This window comes from Falco naumanni, chromosome 1 (assembly GCF_017639655.2).
Source record: "Falco naumanni isolate bFalNau1 chromosome 1, bFalNau1.pat, whole genome shotgun sequence".
NCBI lineage: Eukaryota > Metazoa > Chordata > Aves > Falconiformes > Falconidae > Falco > Falco naumanni.
Window position 1 is genome coordinate 100,945,215 of NC_054054.1, and position 24,394 is coordinate 100,969,608.

A 24,394-nucleotide genomic window follows, 5' to 3' on the forward strand; every position below is an offset into this window, starting at 1 on the left:
GTAAGATTTTCTCCACTTGAATATCCCTCTAGGCTGGCTGTGGTAGCCCATGCTTGCTGGTTTGGTTGCCCTCCAATCTGTAACGCAGACCAGCTAAAAGGACACTGCAGATCCACCAGCCAGCCCACTCACAACCAGCATAAGTAGCAGGGAGCCCAAAGATCACAATCAAGACCCTTCAAGAAGAGTGACAGGATATACCAGCACTACTAGTGCCAGTCAGTGGACAGATGGCAGATCTAGCAGAGGCTTGTGACGTGGCCCATAGGGCTAGAGTATCCTCACGTATCCCCTGTGGTGTGTCCCTCCCCAGGACAAACAGCACAGCACACTGCAGCGCCACCCCGCCTAGCGCGCACACATGCACAAAACTGCTCTGTTCAGGAGCATACAGTTTTATTTTTTAAATGTCAAGTGAAACCTAAACCAGCCAAATTATGTCCTGGAGGTTGGGGAGTGACCATACGGACAACAACTGTCAGAAAACAGCCAAGGCTGGGGAGCAAGGGTCCAACATTGCTGGCATTCTCTGACCATCCAGGACCCCCTCAGTCCTCCCACCTCTCTGCAGAGACATATGGATACTATTTAAAACCCTTTAACAAGCTGCAGGCTGCCTGCTACTCAAGGGGGACAATGTGTGAAAGCGGCTGGGGAAAGATGCCTGGCATATCTGCTCCATTTGTACTGGGCCCTTAAGGATATGCCTCCTTTGTTAACCCGCCCCCAGCCCAGCCCGGGTTTCACAATATGATTCAGAGTATTTCTCTGGGAAGGGGAGGGAAGGAAGCATGACACCCGTTTCGTTTATAACTCATGATGTGAGCAGCCTCCGGGGAGCAATTTGGCTCTTACCAGCTCATCAATGTCTGCGCCGTTGACAGGTGCAGCCCGCTGCCGGGGTCCCCTGGCAGGGTGCAGTGACTGCTTCTTCCTTTGGTGCCTCCCCTGCCTCGAGGAGTACATGGCTGTGCTCTGCTTGCCCCGGGCTCCCTTCCTGGGTCTCACTGAAACACATAAATCATGAACTCAGAGGAATGGGTTAACCTGGAAGCAGATCACAAGCCCTTTGCCCAGCCACTACGCACCAGGCAGAGACTGGCTCACAGTATAGAGGAGCTAGTGAACCCACAGACGACTGCAACAGCCCAGCTTCGTCAGCCCGTGCTCACTCAACACATGCTCATGTCAGCTGTGCTTGATACCATTTCCAGATGAGATAAGTGGGTAATCGCCTCCTGTCCAAGAAGAGGCCATTGCTGTCTGGCAACAGCCCTCTACTGAAGGGTGGTCACACACACCAGCCAACGGCACTGGCAGATTGTCAGCTCCAAGGGAGACCTAGGAGCTTCCAGCTTCTCTGCTGCAGGTAAGGCTGGCCCAGGGCTGTAACAGCAAGCCCCTCTGCCTGCAGGGCCAAGTGCCGAGAGTGATGCATGAAGACTCGAGGGAGGGCAGGGGAAGTAATGCAAGGACAACTGTCTCAAACATAACTGCAACATCCCTTCTGAAAGCACCGGGAGCAGAAACTTGCAGTTTCCCCTGTTTCCGGCTCCTCACTGGTTCGGGGATGGATGCTTTACCAAGCATTTACAAGTGACCCACAAAGTGGGATAAGCCAGTTGCTAAGCCCCCCCTGAAAAGTGAACCTTGTGCAGGGGAAGTGTCGAGTTACTGCAGTCAGAAGCTGCTCCATGTGCAAGTGGGAAACAATGGAATTTTATTCCTCAGGACCAGGGCTGCTGCATTATATCCCACAGAAAGGCCCCTGCCTGTTTGTTAGTCTGCCTGTCAGACCTTCACACTGATAAAAATGCAAGTGTGCTGACACACTCCCTTGTCTTAAGTTTCTTTCATGACTCCTCTGTATCAGGAGAATGTGTTGGTGTTCCCCAGCCAAGCTCCTTCCATCTGGTCACAAGTGCTTGAGCAAGCCGTATCCAGGGGGCTGTAGCATTTCATCTGTGGCCTCTAATGCAGCCCTGTCCAATAAATCATCTTGCCGGGCCCCCCACACGAGGAACGTGCGTTAGGGCAGTGGGACGTCTGCCTGCTGTCGCTCCGCTTGTGTCTCAAGCGTGTGGCACGTGTTAAATGTCTGACAATCCAACATTCTAGGTTATATGCCTCAGGATAAACACCATGAGGATTAATAGGACTTCTCTATTAAAACAAAAAGTTTTCCACAGTGACCTTTCCATGTTAATGCTCTTTCAAGCCAGGGGTTGCATTTAGCACTTTATTTTTAGTGACTGTAGCCCTCTTTTGCTATTGTTTGGAAACCTTGGCTCAGCTCCTGACTTGGCTGTGCAACATAGGCTGAACACACTCCAAGTGTGGACATGGATACACCGCAGAACAACAAGCAGTGTACATAGCCAGGGTATCAGTGAACATCCCTGAAACCAGAATAAAGCAAGGGAATGAAGACTGATAGATCTGGATGGAAACCCTCGAAAGAACATGGGATAATCCTTTGGGTCTCAGTCTCCAGATTCCACCATCACCTTGGTTAAGACAAATTGAAGTTAATTTTATGTCAGTCACGGGCATTTTGACAGAAAGCAAATGCTGGCAGTGTGCCATTTCAAGACCGACCTTCAGTGCATCAAGTTGCCCAAATGAGAGAGAGTCAAATTCCCCTAAAAACAAAGTGGATACATACACTAAAAAGTGGTTAAGTGGAGAAGCAGTCAGCGAGGAGTCTAGAAAATGCTTATTCCACGCAGCTGCCCAGGAATGCACCAGTTATGCATCCCAAGTAGTCTCTGTATGCAATCAAAGGGTGCTGGCGGTCCAGGCCACGCTACACCTCAAGTACTGTGCCTTCCCACAGGAACTGGGCAGAGGAAGCACTGGTCTTGCTATTTGAAAATGCTTCCTTGCCACATCACTAGAAATTCTGCACTTAAGAGGTTGTGAGCTGATGGAAAGGGAAAAAGGAAAGGGGGCTGTGATTAAAGCTCCATAAGCATCTATTAACAGCATCCAGTTTACCAACAAACCCTGTGGGTGCAGAGACCACCGGTACCAGTAACTGATAATGCTGTTGCCTCCCCTTGCCCCACTGCAGCCTCTGCTGACCACCTCACAGCACTCTTAACAGTCTTGGCAGCGTCCCCAGGGGAGTGACAGGGCAGCAAGTGATAGCTCACTGCAGTTTCAATCTTTGCGAGCACTGACCCCATCACAGAGAGACAAGGGTTCACTCCAGCTCCCCAGGTAATGTACAGCACCACCAGAGCCTTCCCCTGTGACATCTCCCGCTGTTTCCAAGTAAGATCCTGTTCTGTGTGAGGACAGGCACAAGTTCCAAATAGGATGGACACTGAAGGCAAAGTCTTAGTATTTTACTGTACTTTCCTACATGGTTAAAGCCTTACATTTCAGTCCAGCAACTTCATAATCTTCTTCCTCTTCCTCTTCCTCCTCAGCATCTGGTTCATCAGAAGCTTCCTCGCTTTCTTCATCCTCATCTTCATCAGAATCCTCTGCATAGTTCCTAGAGTAAGGCAGGTGAACACATCTGTTGTACCAGACCCTGGGCCCTCTGTACTGTTTGTTCACAGGCAGAGACCCGCTGACCACCTCAATGTAAAATAAATACCCAGCCTCAGACTGAAGCAGTCTGCAGCATTTCAGAGAGTATCAAGTTGTAGCCACAGCTAAAAGGGCACTTCCCAGGCTACCGTCTGAACATCTGGGCTGAAAATCCCCAACAGCTGAATCTGTGTATTTTTTGCTGTTCTAGGCACCTTGACCACATAACGGATTTTAAGATTGCGATTGCTGTACAATTACTCCTCCCCAAGAGGATATGCTGCTGTTTTACCCAGGTCTGCAGGCCTGGCCTAAGGAGTTGCAGGAGGGGGTCTTTTTTTGTTTCTGCAGGAGTATTTTACCCATTACCTCCTTCCACTGTCACGCCACTTCGATGTGCACTATAGGAAACAGAGCTCATTTAGTATTATTTGTGAGCAGAGCACAAGGCTTCTCATGTGCTGATACCAGAAGCCACAGAGACTCCCTGCCCAGGACAGTTCTGACTTCTCGCATGTGTCTGTTGAAGCATTCAAACCATTACAAAAACAGGAAAACAAAACAGCATGCACAGGCAAAAGGGGACAAAGGCAAAGCTGTTGCGAGAGTCTCAATCCTCTCGAGAAAGAGGATCTTGAGCAGTAAAAGGAGTAAGCTCCCACAGTACAGGCAGGGCAAAAGTGCTTCCAGGCTGAAATTTTTTTCCTACCTCAGCTCGAAAGACAAGAACAGAAAGCAGATAAGACAGGTGTTACCCCACCTGATGGCTCTCGTCCAGGAGCCAAGCAGCTTGCAGGTGACTCTGCCACATCAAAGTAACTATGATCTCAGGCTCGAACAGCTGCATTGAAGCCCTGTCATTTTTGTACAAGCCTGATGAACCCTTATATGGTGCCCAGGGAGTAAGTAATACTTGTAAGGCCATACACCACCTGCACATTACAAGCTAGTACACCTCCTATTGTGCTGCTGCTCTGGAAGGGAGGATCTGTTGATTGCTTATGCTTCAGATGCCATTTGATAGCCTCACCTCACTGACAAGCGGGTAGACTCAGCACAGAGTCACAATCAACGCTGGACATACATTGTAAAAATAAAAATACATTTCACATACATTTAACTTCCAGCTTGCAATCAAAAAAAACCCAAGCCATAATTCAATCCCTTGTTGTCAGGAGGCAGCTACTAATTTCTGCTGCATAGAACAACTTTTTGGTTCTTCCTCAAATCATGTTCCCTCTGTAGCCCTATAAGGACTCCTGCCTTGTTAAGGTTTATCAGGTCCAGAAAACCACAGAGTGGCATTTTGTAGCCTGATTTGTAGTAGCACAGTAGGGACTGAGTGGCAACCTGGAGTAATGCCTGCTATAACTTGACAAGAGCACAACAGTAATTTAGCCCAGTGAACTACAGAGCTGCAATGCTACCAGCTACACTCCCATGAGAAAGCAACTCAACTAGCTGCTCAGTTAAACAAAACAACAGCCCTTAACACAGCTGATTTTGGTTGATGTTTTGTGCATGTTTTCACTGCCAAACAAGTTATTTATTAAAACTCCTGTTGTCATGGGTCAGCATAACACAGGTGTGCTCGAAGTTACAGCTTGAAAAAATGCTTTTCTATTGTTCCAGTGTCACCGAGTTAACTAAGCTAATTTCAAACCTTTTAAGCGGGCTCTGTTTCAGGCTGTTTTGGTTGTCTTGTGAAAGGGCAGCTAGAACTGTCCCTCTGTGGCAACGCAAAGGAAAGGAGGCTCACTCACCGGCCTCGTGAGTTGCGCCTGGCAGTAGAAGGCTGACAGGCTGGGCACTGCCATTCACCATCTGGTATCTCATAGAGTGCCGGTCTCAGACAAAACAGGTGGAAGGCTTTGTTACACTCGTCACACAGGATCAGCTTGTCATCTTCACCTAGGAGAGCACAACTTACTTGTTACAAGTGCCACAGCCTGGCCCAACCTGAGAAGCAGAAGCTGCTGCAGTGCTGGAGGTCAGGACAAAGCAAAAGAAAGATGCAAAGTACCCTCGGCCAGCAGGGACCCTTCCTTCTTGTTTTCACCACTGCAGTGCACACCAGCAGCATTCAGAAACAAAAAAGTCCCTTGCCCTACAAAGATTTCATTTGTGGCAAAGGTGGAAACCTGCCAAATTGGTTCTGCCCAGGCTAAATCAAGCCAAACAAAGGGAAAGAGAAATTTGCTGCAAAGATGCCCGAGAGCCTAGCAAGGAGCTATAAATGCAGCTATTCTTATTCTAGCCTCAGTGTGGTTAACCTGCACAGCATCTTCTTTCTACTTAAGGTAGCAAGCCAAAAAAGGCAATCAGTATGCAGCAGAACTAGTCTCTCTGTGCCTTCTCACTGATGCAGGGAAACAGGGAGATAGTCCTGAGCCAGCTATTTCATTACTAAAGAAGAAAAAAAAAAAGTGCAGAGAGCTTGCCAGCATCTCTTTCTCTGACATACCAGTTCTTAATTTCTGTGGAACAAAAATCTGTTAGTCTCAGGTGAGCACCCTCTTGCATTTGCCTAGAATCCCCCCTCAACAGCAAATAGGACAGTTTTTGCATTGGTTTGGAATATCCCTGAGACTCTACAGTGAAGGAGAATGTTGTACCATTTCAGCCCTTATTTCTTTGAAGAGGTGGATGGCACAGTCTTTTGGTAAACAAAAAGTAGCCCAGCATTCCCACTGAGGTCTGTCTGCCCTCATTTCCCACTAGTGTTTCAGCAAATAGAAAGTGAGACAAAAAGCACATGATGAGGCAGAATGTACTACCAAGCTGTTTCCTCCAGGCTTCCATCCAAAAGGAGAGGTTATGGCAGAACAAATACTAGCACTCCACCACTGGTGACACCTCTTTTACTATCCCCTCCACCTGCAAGACTCTAAAGCCCTTCATACTGTAGTGGATACAGAGAAGGTAGCCCCTTGCCACCTGTTCAGTTACTTCCCCAGCCTTACAAAGGATAGCTACCCCCCCAGCCTCTCCTTGCTTGTTCTTTCTGTAAATGATGGGATTAACTGACAAAGCTCAGAGGCTCAAAGACCATTCAAACTGAAAAATGAAACAGGGAATGGAGTGGCACAAGTGTTCCCAGAACGATTTGTAGATGACTTGTGTCTAAGTGCCCTAAATATTGAGGGGACGGCAGCTCTGCAATGTTCTGCAAGACTGTGTATCAGTTTTGTAAGAATGGTTTATTGGAGTCCGGGTCAAACGCTTCTGTGAGATCAGCGCTTCTGACTAAATCCTGATGCTCAAAACTCAAAATACAGCCAAAGACAGAGTGACAGACTACAAGGGCATGTTGCCTAAGCAGGGCATGGAGAGGTGACAGCTTCCAACTGTTGCGCAGGCGTGGGGCAGGAATGCATACCTTTCTTGCGACACACTTTGCATCTGGCATTCTCTGCTGACATATCCCAATTGATACAGGCATCCAGCATCCCGAGCAGCACATGCATACGGGAGAAGGTCTGGGCCTCACGGATTGCTGTCTTCCACTTCTCCATGGCTGAAGCAACCTGCAGACAGACCTAACAGCTTACAACGAAGCACAGGCACAGCTTGCTACAGTCTGAAGATGTTTTTATATCCTTTAGCTGGGGCCCTTAACCAAAGCTCAACTCTATATTTCTTTTCTTCTATACAGCCTCAGCAGTCCTATTTGTGGTTTATCCATAACCAGCCTCACTGGATCAGACAGTTTGTTCATAACAGTGGAGCCCTTTTGCATTTCACGGCCAGGCTGAAACAACCTATGTGAACTCCACTAAATTCCTGCTCTGAAAGTCTAACCCAAATAATCATCAGGCTAAGAAAATAAAAGGCAGAAACCTAGAACTGTAAAACACAGGATGAAAGTTAGGAGACAGCTGGCACCAGCACTGGAGCGTGGTGGGCTGGAGCGGCCTGTGCTGCCCTCCAGCGGGTACCGCAGACACCCGAGGCCACCGCAACACTGTCCTCCGGTCCTCCACGCTGCTCAGCTGGCAGAGGGGACCGTGACATCAGCTACAGTCAGATTTGACAGGCAAAGCACCTGGAGCCCCAAATATGAAACCAGCTGTTTTCCTGAGACAAGATGACCTCAGTGCACATGAAATCCCCGAATTAGCTGCAAGTGAGGGTGAAAGCATTAAACCTGAGATTTGCATGAAGGCAACTGCTGGAGTCCACACATAGCAAGCCTCATGTGAAATCTCAAACTCAGCTCTGGAGGTTTAGAAACAACGTTGTGGTAAATCGGAAATGCACCAGAACAGAGAAGTAATCCAGAGCCACTGCATGTTCAACTCCAACGTTAATCCTTTGCTTTACAACAATGAGGTGATGGCCTAGACATGACAGGGACATAATAGGACTCAAGTTAAATGTTCTTCTACCCCAGGAGAATGAGAAAACAAACAGTGAAGTGTCAGATGGGAAAATTTAAACTCTGCAGCTGACAGCAATTTGGGAGCCAAACAAAACCCAGGATTTTTGCAGAGTTGCACATTCTCCTCTGACTGAATTTGAGGAAGCACAGCATATATTAGATGCTTGGAAAAAAAACACAAGCTATTCTAAAATGCCAGCATCCTTGCTGCCATTGCTAGTGTGGAACCTGGAACCTGAGACATTCAAGACAAACGGAAACCTGCACAGCCTACTGTGGCAGATTACACAGCACTGTGCTATTTCTTTGCAGAACATTGTTGAGGTGCTTCACATACTGTGTAATTGATTTTCCAAGTAACTGTTCCATGGGTTTTGCTGTTAACACACTGGGTAACTGCTGGGCCAAGATAAATCTGCAAAAACTGCTGGCAAGTTTTGCTTAGATCTTTCTCCTCAAGCCTGTGGAATTTAACAGATTTTTAGCCTTGCTTCCCAAGCATCATGAGACTATGGCATTTTAGCAGTACCATTATCAAGGGAGTTCAGACTGCCAACTAGGCAAAACAGGAGACTGAAAGACGACTGAAAACAAAAATACTGAAGGAGAAGCCCTCAGTCACATTTCAACTTCAGTGACAGAAAATGTCTGCTTTGGTAAAGGTGGACAAACCTCCAGTTCGAAAGACTCCCCAGTTGGTATCCTAAGACGACAGAAATCCCCCTGAACAGCTGAAACTGCAATTGCTTGGTTGTGAAGCTGGTCTTTGAGGTATTGTCTGCAGGTGAAGACTGACACCCTAGATTTCTCCCTTGCAAACACCACTGAAAGCCAGTGGCAGTGATGGATAATATACTAGTGTTCTTCACTATGCTCAGGTGGCTGTGTTGCAATCTCATGCTGCCAAGAGGTCACATAGTCCCTGTCCTGTTCTGGGATAGTCCAGAGCGGTACTGCCACTAGAAGTGGCAACATCTGCAGAAACAGAGATACAAGACTAATTTGCAGAAACAGCCATAAGCCAGGTCTACATTGCCGCCCAGCAGTGTGCTCTCTAGCTATGTAGCTGAGCCAGCAGGAACCCTCAGTATAGACAATTATGTCAGCAAACGGGTGCTTATTAAGCCATAACTTGTTTCTCACAGGGAAAATGAGACATAACCATACCACAGGACTGCAAATTCACTCGTATAGTCTGTAAGTATATTAAGTGTGTTTTTCCAGTATGGCTATGCTGTATTTTACCTGCTTTCTCTCTCAGTGCAGTTCTGGCTCTAAAAGACTTCATAATTCTTGACCCATGCAAGAGATTTGTCTTTAAAAGCCCAACAGTCAGTTTTTTTTTCAATGGATAACTATATCTAAGATCTGGGCTGCTCTTTCAAGGTCACCTATAAGGGTTTTCTGCTTTGGCAAAAAGAAAGCTCATTCTAGATAAACTGAGGCAAAAAAAACCCCAACCCCCAAAAAAACCCAAAACCACACACCCAAGAAACCAACCCCAAAATCCAACAAAAAAGTTGAACATTGCTTGTACTACCACGAGTGTCTAGAAAGCTCTAAGCCAGATATAAGAAAGCACTGAACCACTGCACCGCGTTAAATAAATGCTCCAGAGACATCAGCACAGGACAGAAGTTAGTGCTCTGGAGGGACATCTGCATGACTGCATACTCAGATTGGCAATACTTAAATCTGTAGCCATACACCTATAAGGCTCAGTTGTATAGCTAAGTATGCAGTCATATTAGACAAACTAGGTAATATTAGGGAAAAAAAAAGTAACTTATGATTTAAAGTACAGCAATATTCAGAAATCCTACTGTTCCAGCTGGTTTACAGAGGAGAAAGTACAAATCAGGCAGCTTCAGCCACACAGAGCACTTCGTCTAACTAGGTTGCTGTAGCTGAAAATTCTGCAATTGCTAGAATGAAGCACACTACACAAGCCTGGCCTTACTATAACAAACAATGCCTGGTAACCATGTTATTAAGAGAGACAGCAATGCTCTAAGGCAGAATGAAGAAACTAGCCAACATTAACGATCAAAATGGCTCAATTTTCAGGCAAATAAAAACTTGGGTTTGAAACCTGATACAGCTTTAGCAATAGTAGGGAAGTGACCAGGGCTCAAATACAGAGCTCATGCTGCTAAATTACTATCCATTTAGATGTCATAGTAAATCTGATGTTACCCTTAAAGGATGCCTTACAAGTACAACCCTTATGGTTATAGCTATAAGACACATGATAGTAGGGCATGATATGGTATTGCTGTAGATGCAGGAAATGTGATGATCCAGACTCTGTCTCAGACAGAACTGATTTTTACAGCTCTGTATTCTGCTGATAGCTTTTAGGATAAGGTAGCATTCCATTCCCTTTGCACTAAGGACTCAAAGACTCAGAGTTAACAAAGTTGAAACACTCAGGACAACTGGGAAATTGAAAATTTCTAGTGTCTATCCAAATATCTTGCTAACATGGCAATGCCACAGCATAGCAAAGACTTGATGTTCAAACAACAAGGGTTCAGCATACAGTGAGATGTTAAAATCCACCACACAAAACCAAAACAAAAACCTAAACCACACCCCAGAAAACCCACACCCAGAACCAGTCAAGCATCTAGGATTTCTGTTTTTAAGTTGGCAATTTCAAATGCTTCTGTTGTTCCAATCCTGATCTTGCTAGTTCTGCTGACATATCAATCAGGGCAGAGGACTTGGGAGGGGGCAGTGGGGAAAGTCTTGTCATGAGGCACTAATGGCCCATTCAACCTAGAGCATAGAAACCACCCCTGCACACTATTATCCCTCTTAGGATGACACACTGGTACAGCTCAACTGCCAGCAGGACCCTACCAAATCCTCCACAGCCCTTCTCCATCCCATCTGAACTTTGATTTGGAAGGCTATGTACTCAGCCCCACAATACCACTTCTCTACTTCAGGCACATATGGTGTGTTTCCTCAGATGTCCAGACAAGCTGTGTGCAATCCACAGTTTGTCATCTTCTATGGGTTGCTAATATGATGGCTAGTGTCTCTTCCTGCACAACACTGATATTTACCTGAACTTAACTCCCTTGCAGTCACCAAAACCCCAGCGTGTCTCTCCTTTATGGATCAAAGGCATTAAGCCACCATCAATCCTCTCTTGACAGATACAACTCCTGTTGTGTAAAAATGCTCCATAATATGCTTTTATTAAAGTACCCAATTTATACTTGAAGGAAGTCAAACATTTGACTTGATTTATTTCCTGTCCACAGAAAGAATTACTGTAATTCCTCAGCACGATTTTCATTTTGCCAATACCTTTACTCTTCAATATAGTCAGGGAACACCCGGCCGCAAAAACAACAAACCCACCGCACTCCAAACTTGGAATGAGAAGAAGCCATTCAGGATTTAGTACCCGATGAAGCTTATTGTCCCTGCTCAAAGAGCTGTATTACGAGACTGAAACAGAGCCCTGAAGTGAGCAATACCTTAGCTTCTTCTGCCATTTTCTTGTCTTCATCTATCTCCTCAGCCTTGGCAATATAGTCCTCTCCTTGATTCCTTCTCTTCTGCTTGGGGGCCATAAAACCTTGCAGAAACTTCTTAACAATGCCAGCCTGGAGGGCTATCACACACTCTCCAAAATCCTTCAGGCTCTCTAGTGAGTATACCTGTTAGGAAGAGCATACGATCACATAACAGTTGGATGTTACTCTATGCTGGTTTAGGTGGGTCTGCCCTGCAAATTGATACATATGAACACTGCATTAATTATCACATCTACCATATTTGGTTATGGAATCAGCATATTACTGTTGCTTCTGCTAGTTCATACCTAGCTGATGATCATGCAAAGCGCTGTTCAGAAAAAAACATCATGCCTTCGAAAAAACAAACAACCCCACACGAAAAATCCCAAACCCATCATGACCAAGCACTAAACTGTTCTTCCGCTCCTTCAGTGACTTCACTTTTCCCCTCCTCTTAATACTTACGGTCTCATCTACACCGGGAAGTCTCTGCAGTGACTCCGGGTGCAGCTAAAACAGAGCTTTAACCATTCCAAGCCAATGTCACTGGGTAGGGGGAGCATGCACTACTCCAAGAGTGTGTACTCTATCCACATGAGGCACATTTATCCCCCCCTAAAGACACTCAGTGCACCAGTAACACTCATCTGAGTTAGGCTGAACTAGCCAGAGCACTAAAAACGCGTATTTTGGTTTACTGCACAGTAACTTCCTTGTGCTCACGTACCCATGAACACCTGGTCCTGGAACAGGGATACAATCATTACCCTGAGCCTAAAGTGGTTTGAATTTATAAAAAAACCAAAAAAACCTAAACCAACCAAAAAGTATCCAACACTCCAAAACAGGAAACTGCTGTCTCAACAAGATATGCTGGCTCTGAAGAAGTTACAAAGAGTTCTGCTGATGCTCCATGAGGAAGTATACCACCAGACAAAGGAAAAAGGACAGTTTAACAGCTGCGCAGGACACCTAGCTCCAACATTATGACACACCTACACTAAAAGGACCTCAAGCCAGCATCTTCGTAACATTGAAATATTAGTTTAGAAAGAGAGGACACATGAGAAAATTGTCTGGGGAAAACAAAAGACTCAAGACCTACAGAAAGTATCAGCTTGTGCTTGATTTGCTCAGTACTACATTGCTGATTACTCACTCTTGCTTCATATTCTGGTGTCACATCAACATATCCCAGGCCTCCTTTTTGCAGCCGAGTTGCAACCTCAATTAGATCACTTCGGAGGTAGTTCAGCAGTTCCTGGTTGCCATCACAGGATTTGAGGCCCAAGTTCTGTTTCCGAGCCAAATGGATAGAGTGCACGATGTCCTGATACCTGGAAAATCAAAACCAACCTCTGAATACATGCAGGCCACAGCCCCATGAGCCGTGCAGGCACTGGAGCAACAATGCTATCCATCATGATCTCCATGCTCCACCAGTGCAGAATAGTCCTTGAAAGATGCTTGAAAGCACGTGGCAGTTCTGGCTCTGAGTGAAACAGCACTGCCTTTGTTTCCAGTTGCAAGGAGCTACTCAAAGACTGACAGAACCTCTTCACAGCTTAGAGCATTACTTAACAAGAACCTGCAGTTACTGCCTAAGAAAAACAGCAGTTTCTCATCCTTAATATCCTCCCCTCTTCAGCACAGGCATGATCAAACAAAGCACAGAATGCTGCTCCAGGAATGGAACGGCTTTGTGACAAGGATACGCTTTGACTTTGAGAAGACACACACACACAAAAAAAAAAAAAAAAAAAAAAAGAGCAGGCTCACTTCTTCTCCAAACGCTCCTTTAACTGGCTTTCTCTTACTCCTTGTGGGTGCAGGCAACTCAGCAGCTCATCCAAATCCTTCTGACTGTCACAACGAAACCTGAAAGATACAACATGCACCAACACCAGCTAATATCTTGCCACAGAGACACAATTCCTTCTTCTAAATAGTTCATTATTATTAGTGGGCAGGGATGACAAGTAACCTATAACCCAACCCCACGGTGCAAGGTGGATCACTTCCAGTAATGCTGGCATAAGCATTTGACTCAGATTGGCCTTGTTTCAAGGTCCCCAGATGTAGCCAATTCCAAGGGAAAAAAACCCAAACACACCACAGAACTGATTTATAGGTTTTTCCCCATTAAATTTATTAAAACATTGGCATTTGAATTTAGTCATGTACCCCAGGGATTAGATTCACTAAGTTGCAGTCCGTTTAAGTAATCTGAACGTCATTTTAGATGCACTAGAAAAGATTAACATGCTATGTACTGCATAGCATGGCAATTTAATCACTCCTTCTGCAGAGTCTTCAACTTCTTTCATTAACCCAAGTTGTCCCTAGATTAACAAAGGGTATGTCCTAGCTTTTATCACATCTGCTGATGTAGATTTGTGACTGTGAAGGCTGTATCCTCTGCAAGTGCTGGAGTCTTCCTTTCCAAGCAGCTCACCTTAACTTGAAAGCTGAAATGCAGTATGTGAAAACCACATTCATTAGCTTAATTTAAATCTTCCTGCTCAAAAAGTCCTTCAGGACAGGAGTCATAATCAGCAGTTAGCTGAATCTAAAAGAGGAAAAATTTTGCAGAGTTCTCTGCATAAGGAATTCTCTCTGCAGTTCCAGAGTACAATCAAGTTTTAATGCTGGGTTGTAGATTTAAACTGGCTTTAAGACAGCCTGAAATTCTGCTCTTTTCCAACTCTATTCTAGGGTGCCATGGAGCCTCCTCACCTGACGGAGGCAGGGATTCAATTTGAACTTCAGAGCTCATTTACAGAAAATAAAACTAATCACTTATCTTCTAGAAGAGGATTGCTCTTTAGAAGAGGGAAGTGAAAGACTAGCAAAATCAACCTTACATGGAAACAACTGCAAAGGACCACTATGTGATCCTTACCAGCCACAGAGAAGACTCTATATCTAATTTTTCTTCTTGGGCATAAGCTCAGATGAGCCAAGCAACAACTAGAGAAAGATGCTGTTCTGGCTTCTCTTGGAATAATAGTACCTGCAATGCTTATTTTTCTGGCAGAAATATTTTGTAAAGAACATATCTGAAAAGAAAATATTTCAGAGTTCTAGTATGTTCCTATTAGGGGAACAGCCTCACAATTCGCATTCAGTTAGTAAATTAATTACTCTAATAAAATACAGGATTGATTGTTTAAAAATGGAAGAAAAACAGTTTCTTGCCAGTCACCTGCTTCAGTATACTCCAACCCTGCAGAGCATCCTCACTTTGCATACTGAGATCAGATCTTTTGGCCACCACTATCCTTTGCACACCCTCCCTGAGAGAAACAGGACAGAGCAGCTCCAAATATCCTTCACTCCCTAGAGCCTAGTAAAGGCAATTTAAAAGTAGTAGTAACTAAAGGTTGGTCATGGGTTCCAACAGGCATTCACAAACCTGTTACAATAAAACTTGTGTCTTTTTCCTATAAATGCCGCTTACAGTGAATAATTAGCATTCCAACATTCACTGGAAGGTCTACAGACAGACTACTGCAAGGACTATCATTTCTAAGTCTACTGGACTTCTGCTAAATAAAATTTCCTCTAGAATATTTGGTATCAAATTGCTTCCAAACCCTTGGGGCAAATTTTGGGATTGGTCCAAAACCGTATTTCAGTATGAAGAATCTGTCACAATATGGGAATAACATAAATTAATCTTCAAAACAGTTGCCCTGCAGAGGACTGTTTCTCAGTCATGTTGAGAAGGCTGCCTAGGTCATGATGAAACATCAGCACTGCTGGCAATATACCACAGGATCCGGCTGGGAAAAATACCCAAGAAGACCATGCCTGAGCTTTCCTGGCTTTGCCCCATGGCTGCAAATCTAAGGGAGGAAATTCCCTATACATTTGTCTTACTGTAAAAATGAAAGGGCACTGGAAACAGCATATGGCACTTGTATTCTCCAGTGTTACGTGGCTTTGGGAAAGAAAACACAGGCTGCTGGCAAGCGTGAGAAAGCAGGTATTGTCCTTGTAAGAAAGCTAGGGTTAAGCCCTGGCACAACTTTGTTCCTGCTGAAAAAGGAAATGGGACCAGGAAGGGAGAACATCTACAAGAGGTACTTGAGCCTTCCCAATTTGCCCTGAGCAAGAACCAGGATTTCTGGGAGGGGGAACTGTTCTGCATGAGCTTGAACTCAAACATGCAAAATAAAAACACATCAAAGAGGCACCTGTGTTAGTTTGATTGGTGACACCTTGCTGCTCTATGCAGCCACAGCTCCTGGTTCTCAACTCAGCTCCATGCACTTCCTACTACCTGAAGGAACCACCTCCAACTAGGGCTCAACCAGCACAAGGCATGGAGCACAGACATGGTAAGAAAGCGCTGGCATTTTAAACAGGGAGGCAATAGGGCTATGAGCTTGTGGGTCTTGATAAGAGGGAGGGGAAGGCAATTGGTGCCCTCCTTGTGGCCTGACACAGAGCTTAACACCACAATCCAAAGTGATGGGAAAGATGCCTTTGGGAGAGTCAAGACCAGATGGAGGTCTTCAAACTGACCTGAAAGGCAGAAATCCTGACGGGGGTAAGGGCTTCCTGCATCTGTAAATAACAGCCTAGAATTTTTTTCCTTACATTTCTGGCAGCACAAGCCAGCAGAGTGGTCAGCAATAAAACCAGAAAGGACATACAGCACAAGCATCAAGTCAAAAGGAGCTCCCGTATTCACTCAGGCTGAATATTCCTACCTGTTCTCAGGCTACAGGCTGCAAGAGACAGAGGAAGGTATAAAACCTAGACTGCAGACTAGGGAATGAAGAAATCAAGAGGATAACGTCTAAAGGAGCCCAGGATCAGTACCTGCTCTGGAGGGATGGTGGAAACAGGGGAACTCCCATCTGTAGAATATAGGCGTGAGAATGGAGTCTGTCAGCACCCACTCATGGTTAACTCAAATGGTCTGCTGAGGGGACCCGCCATATCATGGTGTATTCCTAATAGATGAAGAACAATGGGAGTTACTCTGCAGAGATGCCAGTGTTTCCAAAATTCAACTGCTTTCTGACCAGGATGAGTAAGAAGTCTCCTGCATACTATTATACTGCAAAGGTTGTGATTAACCTGTGGTTCTTGCAGGAAAGACCAGTATGTGTACAGCTCATGAAGCACTACGGTATGGACAAAAGACTTTTTCAGGGACCATGTGCCCAGAAGCTTTAAACAGGGAGATTTTTTTAAATAAGCATCAACATCAGTGAAAGTGGTACACAGTGTTAGAAGTGGGACTGGTCCATCTGTCCAGAGAAGACAGAAATAACCAAGCATTTACAATTCTGAATGAGAACAATGATTCAAACTCTGCACTTTCAGAACAGAACACTACGACCTCTTCTTTTTGTGGACAAAGTACTGAAGGCAGAAACCACTTCTGTGGGATACTGTTTCTATAGCTCTTGGTAGAGGTATGGCATCTATTTTCTTCCTTTATCAATGCCCTACCAGCTCCCATCCTCAAGCAGAAAAGGGGCAGGGCTGTGAAATACAACTATTCACAGAGTTAATTTGGTGTTCATTCCAATGTCTCATCACTCTAGAGTATAAAAGGGTAAAGCTAAAGATGCTCTGTGTGCACTGTGAGGCTACTCTCAATCCCATGTTAGATGGTACTACCAGGAAAAAGAGACTAATAGCAGAGTTAAAGAACGCAAAGAAATGAAACTTTCTATGCACTACATACTAACATGAGTTACAGCCGAACAAGTCCTTGTATCCAAACAACAGGGGGTGTAGATAACCCAGGGCTTCAGTGTGGTCTCAGGGTTCCTCAGGGTGTGTAAGGACAATGGGCAAAAAGTAGCCAAGGAGGAGACACTTCCGTAACGGTCTATGCTCATGGGAGTCCTTGAGTTTGGAGAGATCAATGGCAAAGGCCACAGAGGAAAATACAGTAACACAAATATAGATTTCCTCAGAGGGAAGTTCTAGTTACTGGCTGTCCCCTGAAATACAGCTCTCAGGTGGTCAATTCTCTTTTTGTAGAAGGTTACCTGTCAGGTGACAGCTGTCAGATAGGTACTTAGCAAACAGGCTCTTTGCAGTTCTAGAGCTTTAAAGGAAAGTCTTTCAGCCGAGGAAGCTTATTGCTTATCTGCAGAAATGGCTTTAGGTGGCCCTGTCAGTTAGGAGAAAGTCATGCAGACAGCACAGAAGAACACTAAGTTAGAAGAGGTTACGTTTTCTCTGAAAAGCTGCCATTGTGCTCCCTGCTTACTTTAAGGCCATGGAGGCCTGCATCTGACTCAGATCTTCCATTTGCATTGCTTTACCTCGACATCCTGACACCGTCAGCCTGCCTGGTGGAACAATGCACACAGGCACGATATTCTCAGAAAAAAAAAAAATAATAATCAGCAAGTGATAGCAGTCTTTCCTAGCAGGTACCAAAAAGGACAGAAATCAAAAACATAGTGGCCTAAGAGCCAGGCAAGAAAAAAAAACCCAACCAACAAATCACACTCAGTTTAATCTCTTATTTCTGAGTGGCAAAAGGGCAGAGCAGGCATGCAGTGACATGTCTTCAACCTGCATCTACAGATTTTAACATCTGCTGGTTTGAGGACTTCCTTGTATGCCAGGACAAGAACCTTTGTGCTTAACACTCCCCAGTGAACCTCTCTTCCAGCAGTTTGTCTAACTGGTGCTTTGAACAGGTACAAATTTGAAGGTCTACAGCAGCTGGTAGCAGTGAGTTACCTATTATCAGCTGCATGATCCTTAGTAGTACCTTCCTCTCTATTTCAAAACTGCTGTTTGCTACTTTTATTTCCCAAACCTTTTTTCTGTATCAAAAGAAAATCCTCTTTCTTTAGGAGACTTCCCCACTGTCCTCTAGCATTACTCTCCATCTCTCTGCTGAACATACAAATTAAAGAGTATTTCTGTGATTTGTTTCCTATTTCTTAGCCAATTATTCACTCATGAGAAGAGCTGCACTCTCACCCTAAGGCAGGCCCTGTAACAACAGATCTTGTGAAGCAAAATTGTTCCCTCAAGGAAAAAAAAACCAAACCAAAGCATTTTTTTGCCCTTAGTTTGTACTTTGGTTTATCATTATTTCCTTCATTTAGGGTCCACCACAGTTTGTAAGTAGGCCTTCCTACTTGTAATAGCTTCCTTAATCTGATGTGAACCATACTGAGAATGCTTTGTTACTATCGCTGCCATTTTGTTTCCGAGTTTCCTCAAACCCTTTTTTTCAAAGGTAAGAGGTAGCACTTGCTTTGACCATCTAGTATGGAAACTTTAAGGCAACATCTTTGAAAGCACTTTAGGCTTTTGGCTGCCACTTTAAGCTTTTTTAATTTTAACAAGCTTCTTAATTCTTTGTATTGCACTTAAAAAAAAAAAAGAAAAAAGAATACTGCATATTATGGTCACTTCATACGAAGCAGCTCCTAATAACAGAATTCAGTCCTGAGAGCATACAGGACTGGTTCAAAGAGCTGCCTTGCCTGGGCCATATGACTAGTTTCTCTGTAAAGCACTCCTGCCTTTGGAACCATCTGATCTCCCTCAGCACGTCATTGAGTGCTGCCAAACTGATTGAGCAATTCAACACTGTAATATCAAATACTTTTTCAAGTTTGGCTTGGAACGACAAGTTACAGGGACTCTGTGTTACTTAAGTCATCTGTTTTGGCTCAACGTTGTCTTCAGTTCACAGCAATATGCACTACTAATTTAAGCTAATGTTTTCCTTATATAAAGTTGTCCTACTGGAAAAACATCTTGCCATCTTTGCTAAATGAAGATCAAGTATTAGAAGAGGCAGTTAAAGAGCAGAGAGGACTTTCCTGTGGACCATACTGTCTTCTACAACCTCCCGTTTAGCACCCATTCCCTAGGAAAGCCCAATTGCTTGAATTTTGGCCATATGACAAGATATGCAAAGGCCTATGCTGACAAAGGGGTGGAAATCTGTTGTAGCAATACTGGACAGAGTGGAGGCATGCACAGGAAACTCTGCTGTCTCCTATGACCTGCTAGCAAAGAAAGAGAAGGGGTAGAGCAATACAAAGAAAGAGTCTGCACCCAGTTCTGCTGGTTCAGATGAATTAAGACATTCACACATTTCAGTCTGACAGTTCCTGGTGGGGGAGCAGGAACATCTTTACTAAAGTAGTTCTAACTTGCAGTGGTGGAACTATGCTTTGGAGCTAAGGTCACAACTGGTGATGTTTATCAAAGACCAAGTAACCCCACTTTGTGGGTCAGCAGTGGAAATTCTGGAGAAAAGTCACTGCTATTAGGGGCGCTGCAAGAGCAAGTATTTTGTGACAGTTACTTCCCAGGGTTATCTAAAAAAAAAATAAAATATGCAGAGTCCTTTGCAATCTGTTTAGTAGGTAAAGCTGTAGCCAGTATTTTCTGGCATGGGGACACTGCTTACCACATAGGGCAACAGCCTACGCAGATTTTCTTTAAAGGTAAAAGACATTGGTAGGGCAAATTATTGGAGCAGGTCACAATCAAGCATGCTCAAAGGTAGAAATGTTTAGATTTGATTCACTTAGACACATTGGTGGCTACTTCTTGGCACTGGGAATCACTAAAAGGGGTAACAGTCTGTCAACATGGAAGAACAGTTTGCTAAGCTGTAATTATCAGTAGCGACGAAAATCAGTTCCATGGTACGGTGCTACAGGAGAACAAATGGACACCACTACAGTCTGCTGTGAAGCTCAGGAAGAAGCCACTGACAAGGAGCTGGGGAACAGCTCTGCATGTCTCACATAGTACAAGAACACACAGGATAGAGACCTGTCTCCAAAGATCTCAGTGAAAACTTAAATTGCATGTGCTCAACAACCCCATGTGCCACAATTCAGGTCTGCCAAGATGAACCATGAAAGAAATCCTAGACATGCTTAGCTAGGTCCCTGCTTCCATCCTCTTTTTTTTTTTTTAAGTAGTGCTTGCCAATGCTGAAAAAAGCACACAAATTGTTGTAAATTAACAGTTCTTCTGAATATAAAATATTTTAAAAGCAATACAACAAAATATCATTTTACCAGTTTAATTTATAGCGGCTTTAAGTCTGACTGATTATAATGGTTCCACTGGCTTTTGGACTGGCTGCCCTATTAGCAATTCACTACCAGTAATAAACCAGTAACAGAGGCCTGGAGAGCTGCTGAACTAATCAAACTGTTAAGTACCGAAAGAGTAATAGATATATAGTAGGGTTTATCCAAAGAAATCCGTCTATGCCTAGTTTCCTCGACCTCTACGCTTTGAGTACTTTGCAGCTATAAAAGCATGTGTTACCATAAGTTCTGTCCCTGCTTGGGTGCAGTGGTCTCTGCAGGAAGGGGTGCAGCACGCACAGACCGGTGAAGCTTGCTGGCTCTGCCACCAGTGGCTGTGCTCCTCCGCTTGTCTGTAAAAGAAAAGCACAAGCTCAAGTGTTTTCTCATTCATCTTCCTCCTCAGTAAGCACTTTTACTTTTCAAAAACTAACCTTTCTCCAGGTGTTTAGGCCAGCAATATATTTGTCAGGGAAAACTAATCCATTACTAGCTTGCTAAAGCTCACAATACATGCATTTATAGAAATACAAAACCATGTAATGGACTTTTAACAAAATTACTGCATCATAAAGCACATACATAAAATTAAGAAAAGCATTCCTAATATTCAAATACATTAAACTAGTTTCACTTTTTAGCTACATACTGACACAGTACTTTTAGAACTGAATGAGTTTAAATAGTTTGTATTTCTGCATCTTAGACAACAGTCTAACATGAATTTAAACCTTTGCTTGTTAAGTTTCAAAAGGAATCTCCTGAAATCTTGCACACTAGCTGGGTAAACACACAGGCAGCAGTTGAGAAATTAATACAGCTGGAAGCAAGCTGGTGTACAGGAACATGACTGGTCAATATCTGAAAGAGTTCACATAAGAAAATATACCCATTGAGGGCCACTGAATGATACCACCTCCAGCTCAACAGGTCACCATGACACAGATGGCTGGAAAGTTACATTCTGGATGAAGTATCTCACTGTAGGTTTGCCCTGTTCCGTTCTTTCACAGATGTCTACTCTGCCCATTGTCTAAAACAAACCACCACCAGGTGGGGGCTCTCTGATCATAGCCTCACACCGAGCATTGCTGTAGACAAGATGCAGCGCCAGCCTACGACGTTTCAGAAGCAAGAAAAGACCAGGACTGACACTGCAACCAGAGTCAGATGATAGCATGCTCTTCTGTACCAAGAGCTATTTCCACATAGAAGTATTTCCTTCCCCACAGCCTGATTTTTGTGTATGTGCAAGTTCTGCCTGCAAGGCTCCACCATCCAGGCTCCAAGTCAACCAGGCAAAACTACAGAGGAAGCACTAGAACTTCAGCTAGTTGTTGCACCTCACCTGCCTATTCAGTACAAGGTGAATGGCAAGCTCGGAGGACGTGCCAGAACGGCCTCAATCAGCAAAGCTATAGGTATCAAGACTGTCCTGCTTGATACTATTTCACAGGTTAATCTGAGAGTCTTGCCACTGGTGGAAGCATGATGGATACCCTCACTCTGCAGCACACAACTACTTGTCCAAGAAACGTGGCACGCTGCAGCTTGGCAGGTTCAGAGTCAGCCAGAGAGGTATTAGCCCACAACTGACATGATGCAGTACACTGCAGGCAGTCTGACATCCTGCAGCAGCAGGAAGGAGATCACCATGAGCAGACGTCTACTTGTGTGCAGGTTTCTAGAGCTTACAGAAGGCTTAAATCAAGAGCATCCTCATGAAAACACTCAAGACTAGACAGTTTCTCTCTCACATTCACAAATCCATTCTAACAATCACACAGCAACAAAGGAAATACCCACAGAGAAACAGGCTGATCATACCTCCTGGGCTGTAGTCCCTTCTAAAATCTTTTTTCTGATGGGGAAGGACGAATCTGTAGTCTATACTGTCATGTACCCAGCCTTTCTCAATGAACAAGCCAGGAATCTCATCTGAAAACAGCCAGTACCTGTAGGAAACACACATGTTAACACGTACCTGTCTCCTCTTCTGGCTAGTTACATACTCCCACTTTTATTTGCATAGAGCAGAGAAGCATCTGTGTGCTTGACTCAAAAACCTGAAAGTATGTATATCTTTATATTAGCAGTTGAGAAATAGGAAAAGCTTTTACTAGAATCCATTCTAAGAGCATTCCTGTGCAACAAACATGAAAAAAAATTAGGTTCTTGAGCACTGGATGCAAGAACTTGAAGCTCCGCTGGCTAGTGGATTCTGACCTCCACAAGGCGGCCTCAAAAAGCCAGCCATGTAAACCCAGTGAAGGCCATCACACTCTACCTACACAAGCCTTTCTTCCGCTTTCCTCTACAGTTCAATACACAGGGAGTCCTCAGCACTCTCCACATCAATCACTTTTTGGGGGCTGCTGTCTGAATAAAGCTCCACTCAGAGGAAAGAGCTGGCAGCCCAGGATCATTTCCTTTCCCACCTGTTATGATTACGATCAGTGCCAATTGGGGTCCTGCGCATCACCAGCTTCGCTTTGGCAATTCCATCCTGGAAAGTTTTCTCAGCTGCAGCTTTAAGCTTCCGGATTCTTTCTTCCTCTGCTTCTTTCTCCATCTTCACTGTCAGAATTAGCACAGAGAAGTATTACCTTTCTTTTATTGAACCCAGGCATTAATACTCTCTTATTTCACTACACAATGGAGTTAAAAGTGTTAACCAAAGTCACCAAAACCTTTTTTTTTTTAGCACAGCCACCCACCTTTCAGCTTGCTTTCCACCCACCATTCTTGAAAAAAACCTCAAAAATTATTAAGTTGTCAAGAATGAGGAAAGAGTAAAGTCTGGATATAAATTGTCTGGAGAAATTAGTCCTCATTACTATTTCTCATTCTAGATAAAGTGGCATCCATTGCTGTGCAATTCCATATAACAACAGGGTCAAAGATTTAGATCTTTGCACAATATATGACAAGGACTTCTGTTCTGGCTTTCCAAGTGTTGGTAGCCGTCCAGCTGTGACAGCACTGAGGTCAGCATGGCTAATGGACACCAATATTTCCATAACTGCAGGTAAGGGGAATGCTCCCCCACAACGTTACCTACTGAAAAAACAGACTGGCACAATGGAGGCCTCTTTCAGGCACAACTGTTTCACAACAGTGACCCAGGCACATACCCTAACACCTCACAGGTGATCCCCCCTCTCTACTCCACTCTGGTGAGGGTGCAGTGCTGTGTCCAGCACTGGGCTGCCCCTTTCCAGAGACAGGGAACTACTAGAGAGGGTCCAGCAGAGGCTACAAAGATGGTGAGGGGACTGGAGCATCTCCCTCACGAGGAAAGGCCGGGAGAGCCGGGCCTATTCAGCCTGGAACACAGCAGACTGAGGAGGTCTTATCAATGTCCACAAACAGCTTAAGGGCAAGTGTCAGGAGGACAGGGCCAGGCTCTTTCCAGCAGTGGCCAGCGACAGGGCAAGGGGCAACGGGCACAAACTGCAACATGAGAAGTTCCATCTGAACGTGAGGAAGAGCTTCTTCACCTTGAGGGTGACAGAGCCCTGGCACAGGCCGCCCGGAGAGGCTGTGGGGTCTCCTTCCCTGGAGACAGTCACAGCCTGCCTGGACATGACTCCGTGCAACCTGCTCTAGGAGAACCTGCTGTAGCAGGGCTTGGACTAGCTCATCTCCAGCAGCCCCTTCCAACCCCCACCAGTCTGATATATGCTATGATGTGGAAGAGCATTAAAATAGAAACTTCAAGTTTCCCACTCATGACAGAAGTATTCTGGAGTTTCAGTAGCTCTCAATATCCATAGCTGTTGACAAAAAGGAGGGGAAAGAAAAATATGAAGTGGCTTAAATCCTGGCATCACAGGTTCCCTGGCAAGGGTCTTAGAGAACAGAGCATGTAATTTCACATA

The 24,394-nt window shown here is 44.7% G+C and overlaps 1 protein-coding gene across 7 annotated transcripts in view; it reads right to left on the reverse strand.

The window, feature by feature from the left end:
* Positions 1 to 24,394, reverse strand: part of BAZ1B (bromodomain adjacent to zinc finger domain 1B) — a 50,465-nt gene that overhangs the window by 3,766 nt on the left and 22,305 nt on the right. For 4 of the 7 annotated variants that reach the window (XM_040612912.1, XM_040612921.1, XM_040612935.1 and 1 more), the window contains 10 exons: positions 22,952 to 23,090; positions 22,341 to 22,468; positions 20,755 to 20,866; positions 13,237 to 13,335; positions 12,617 to 12,794; positions 11,416 to 11,598; positions 6,920 to 7,067; positions 5,304 to 5,451; positions 3,384 to 3,502; positions 856 to 1,007 (listed from right to left, as the gene is read on the reverse strand). In XM_040612912.1, coding sequence (XP_040468846.1) covers positions 856 to 1,007; positions 3,384 to 3,502; positions 5,304 to 5,451; positions 6,920 to 7,067; positions 11,416 to 11,598; positions 12,617 to 12,794; positions 13,237 to 13,335; positions 20,755 to 20,866; positions 22,341 to 22,468; positions 22,952 to 23,090 — 1,406 coding nt within the window. Of the gene's footprint in view, positions 1 to 379; positions 566 to 855; positions 1,008 to 3,383; positions 3,503 to 5,303; positions 5,452 to 6,919; positions 7,068 to 11,415; positions 11,599 to 12,616; positions 12,795 to 13,236; positions 13,336 to 20,754; positions 20,867 to 22,340; positions 22,469 to 22,951; positions 23,091 to 24,394 lie in introns of those variants that run through there. The other 3 variants (XM_040612943.1, XM_040612924.1, XM_040612960.1) reach the window with 3 other exon arrangements.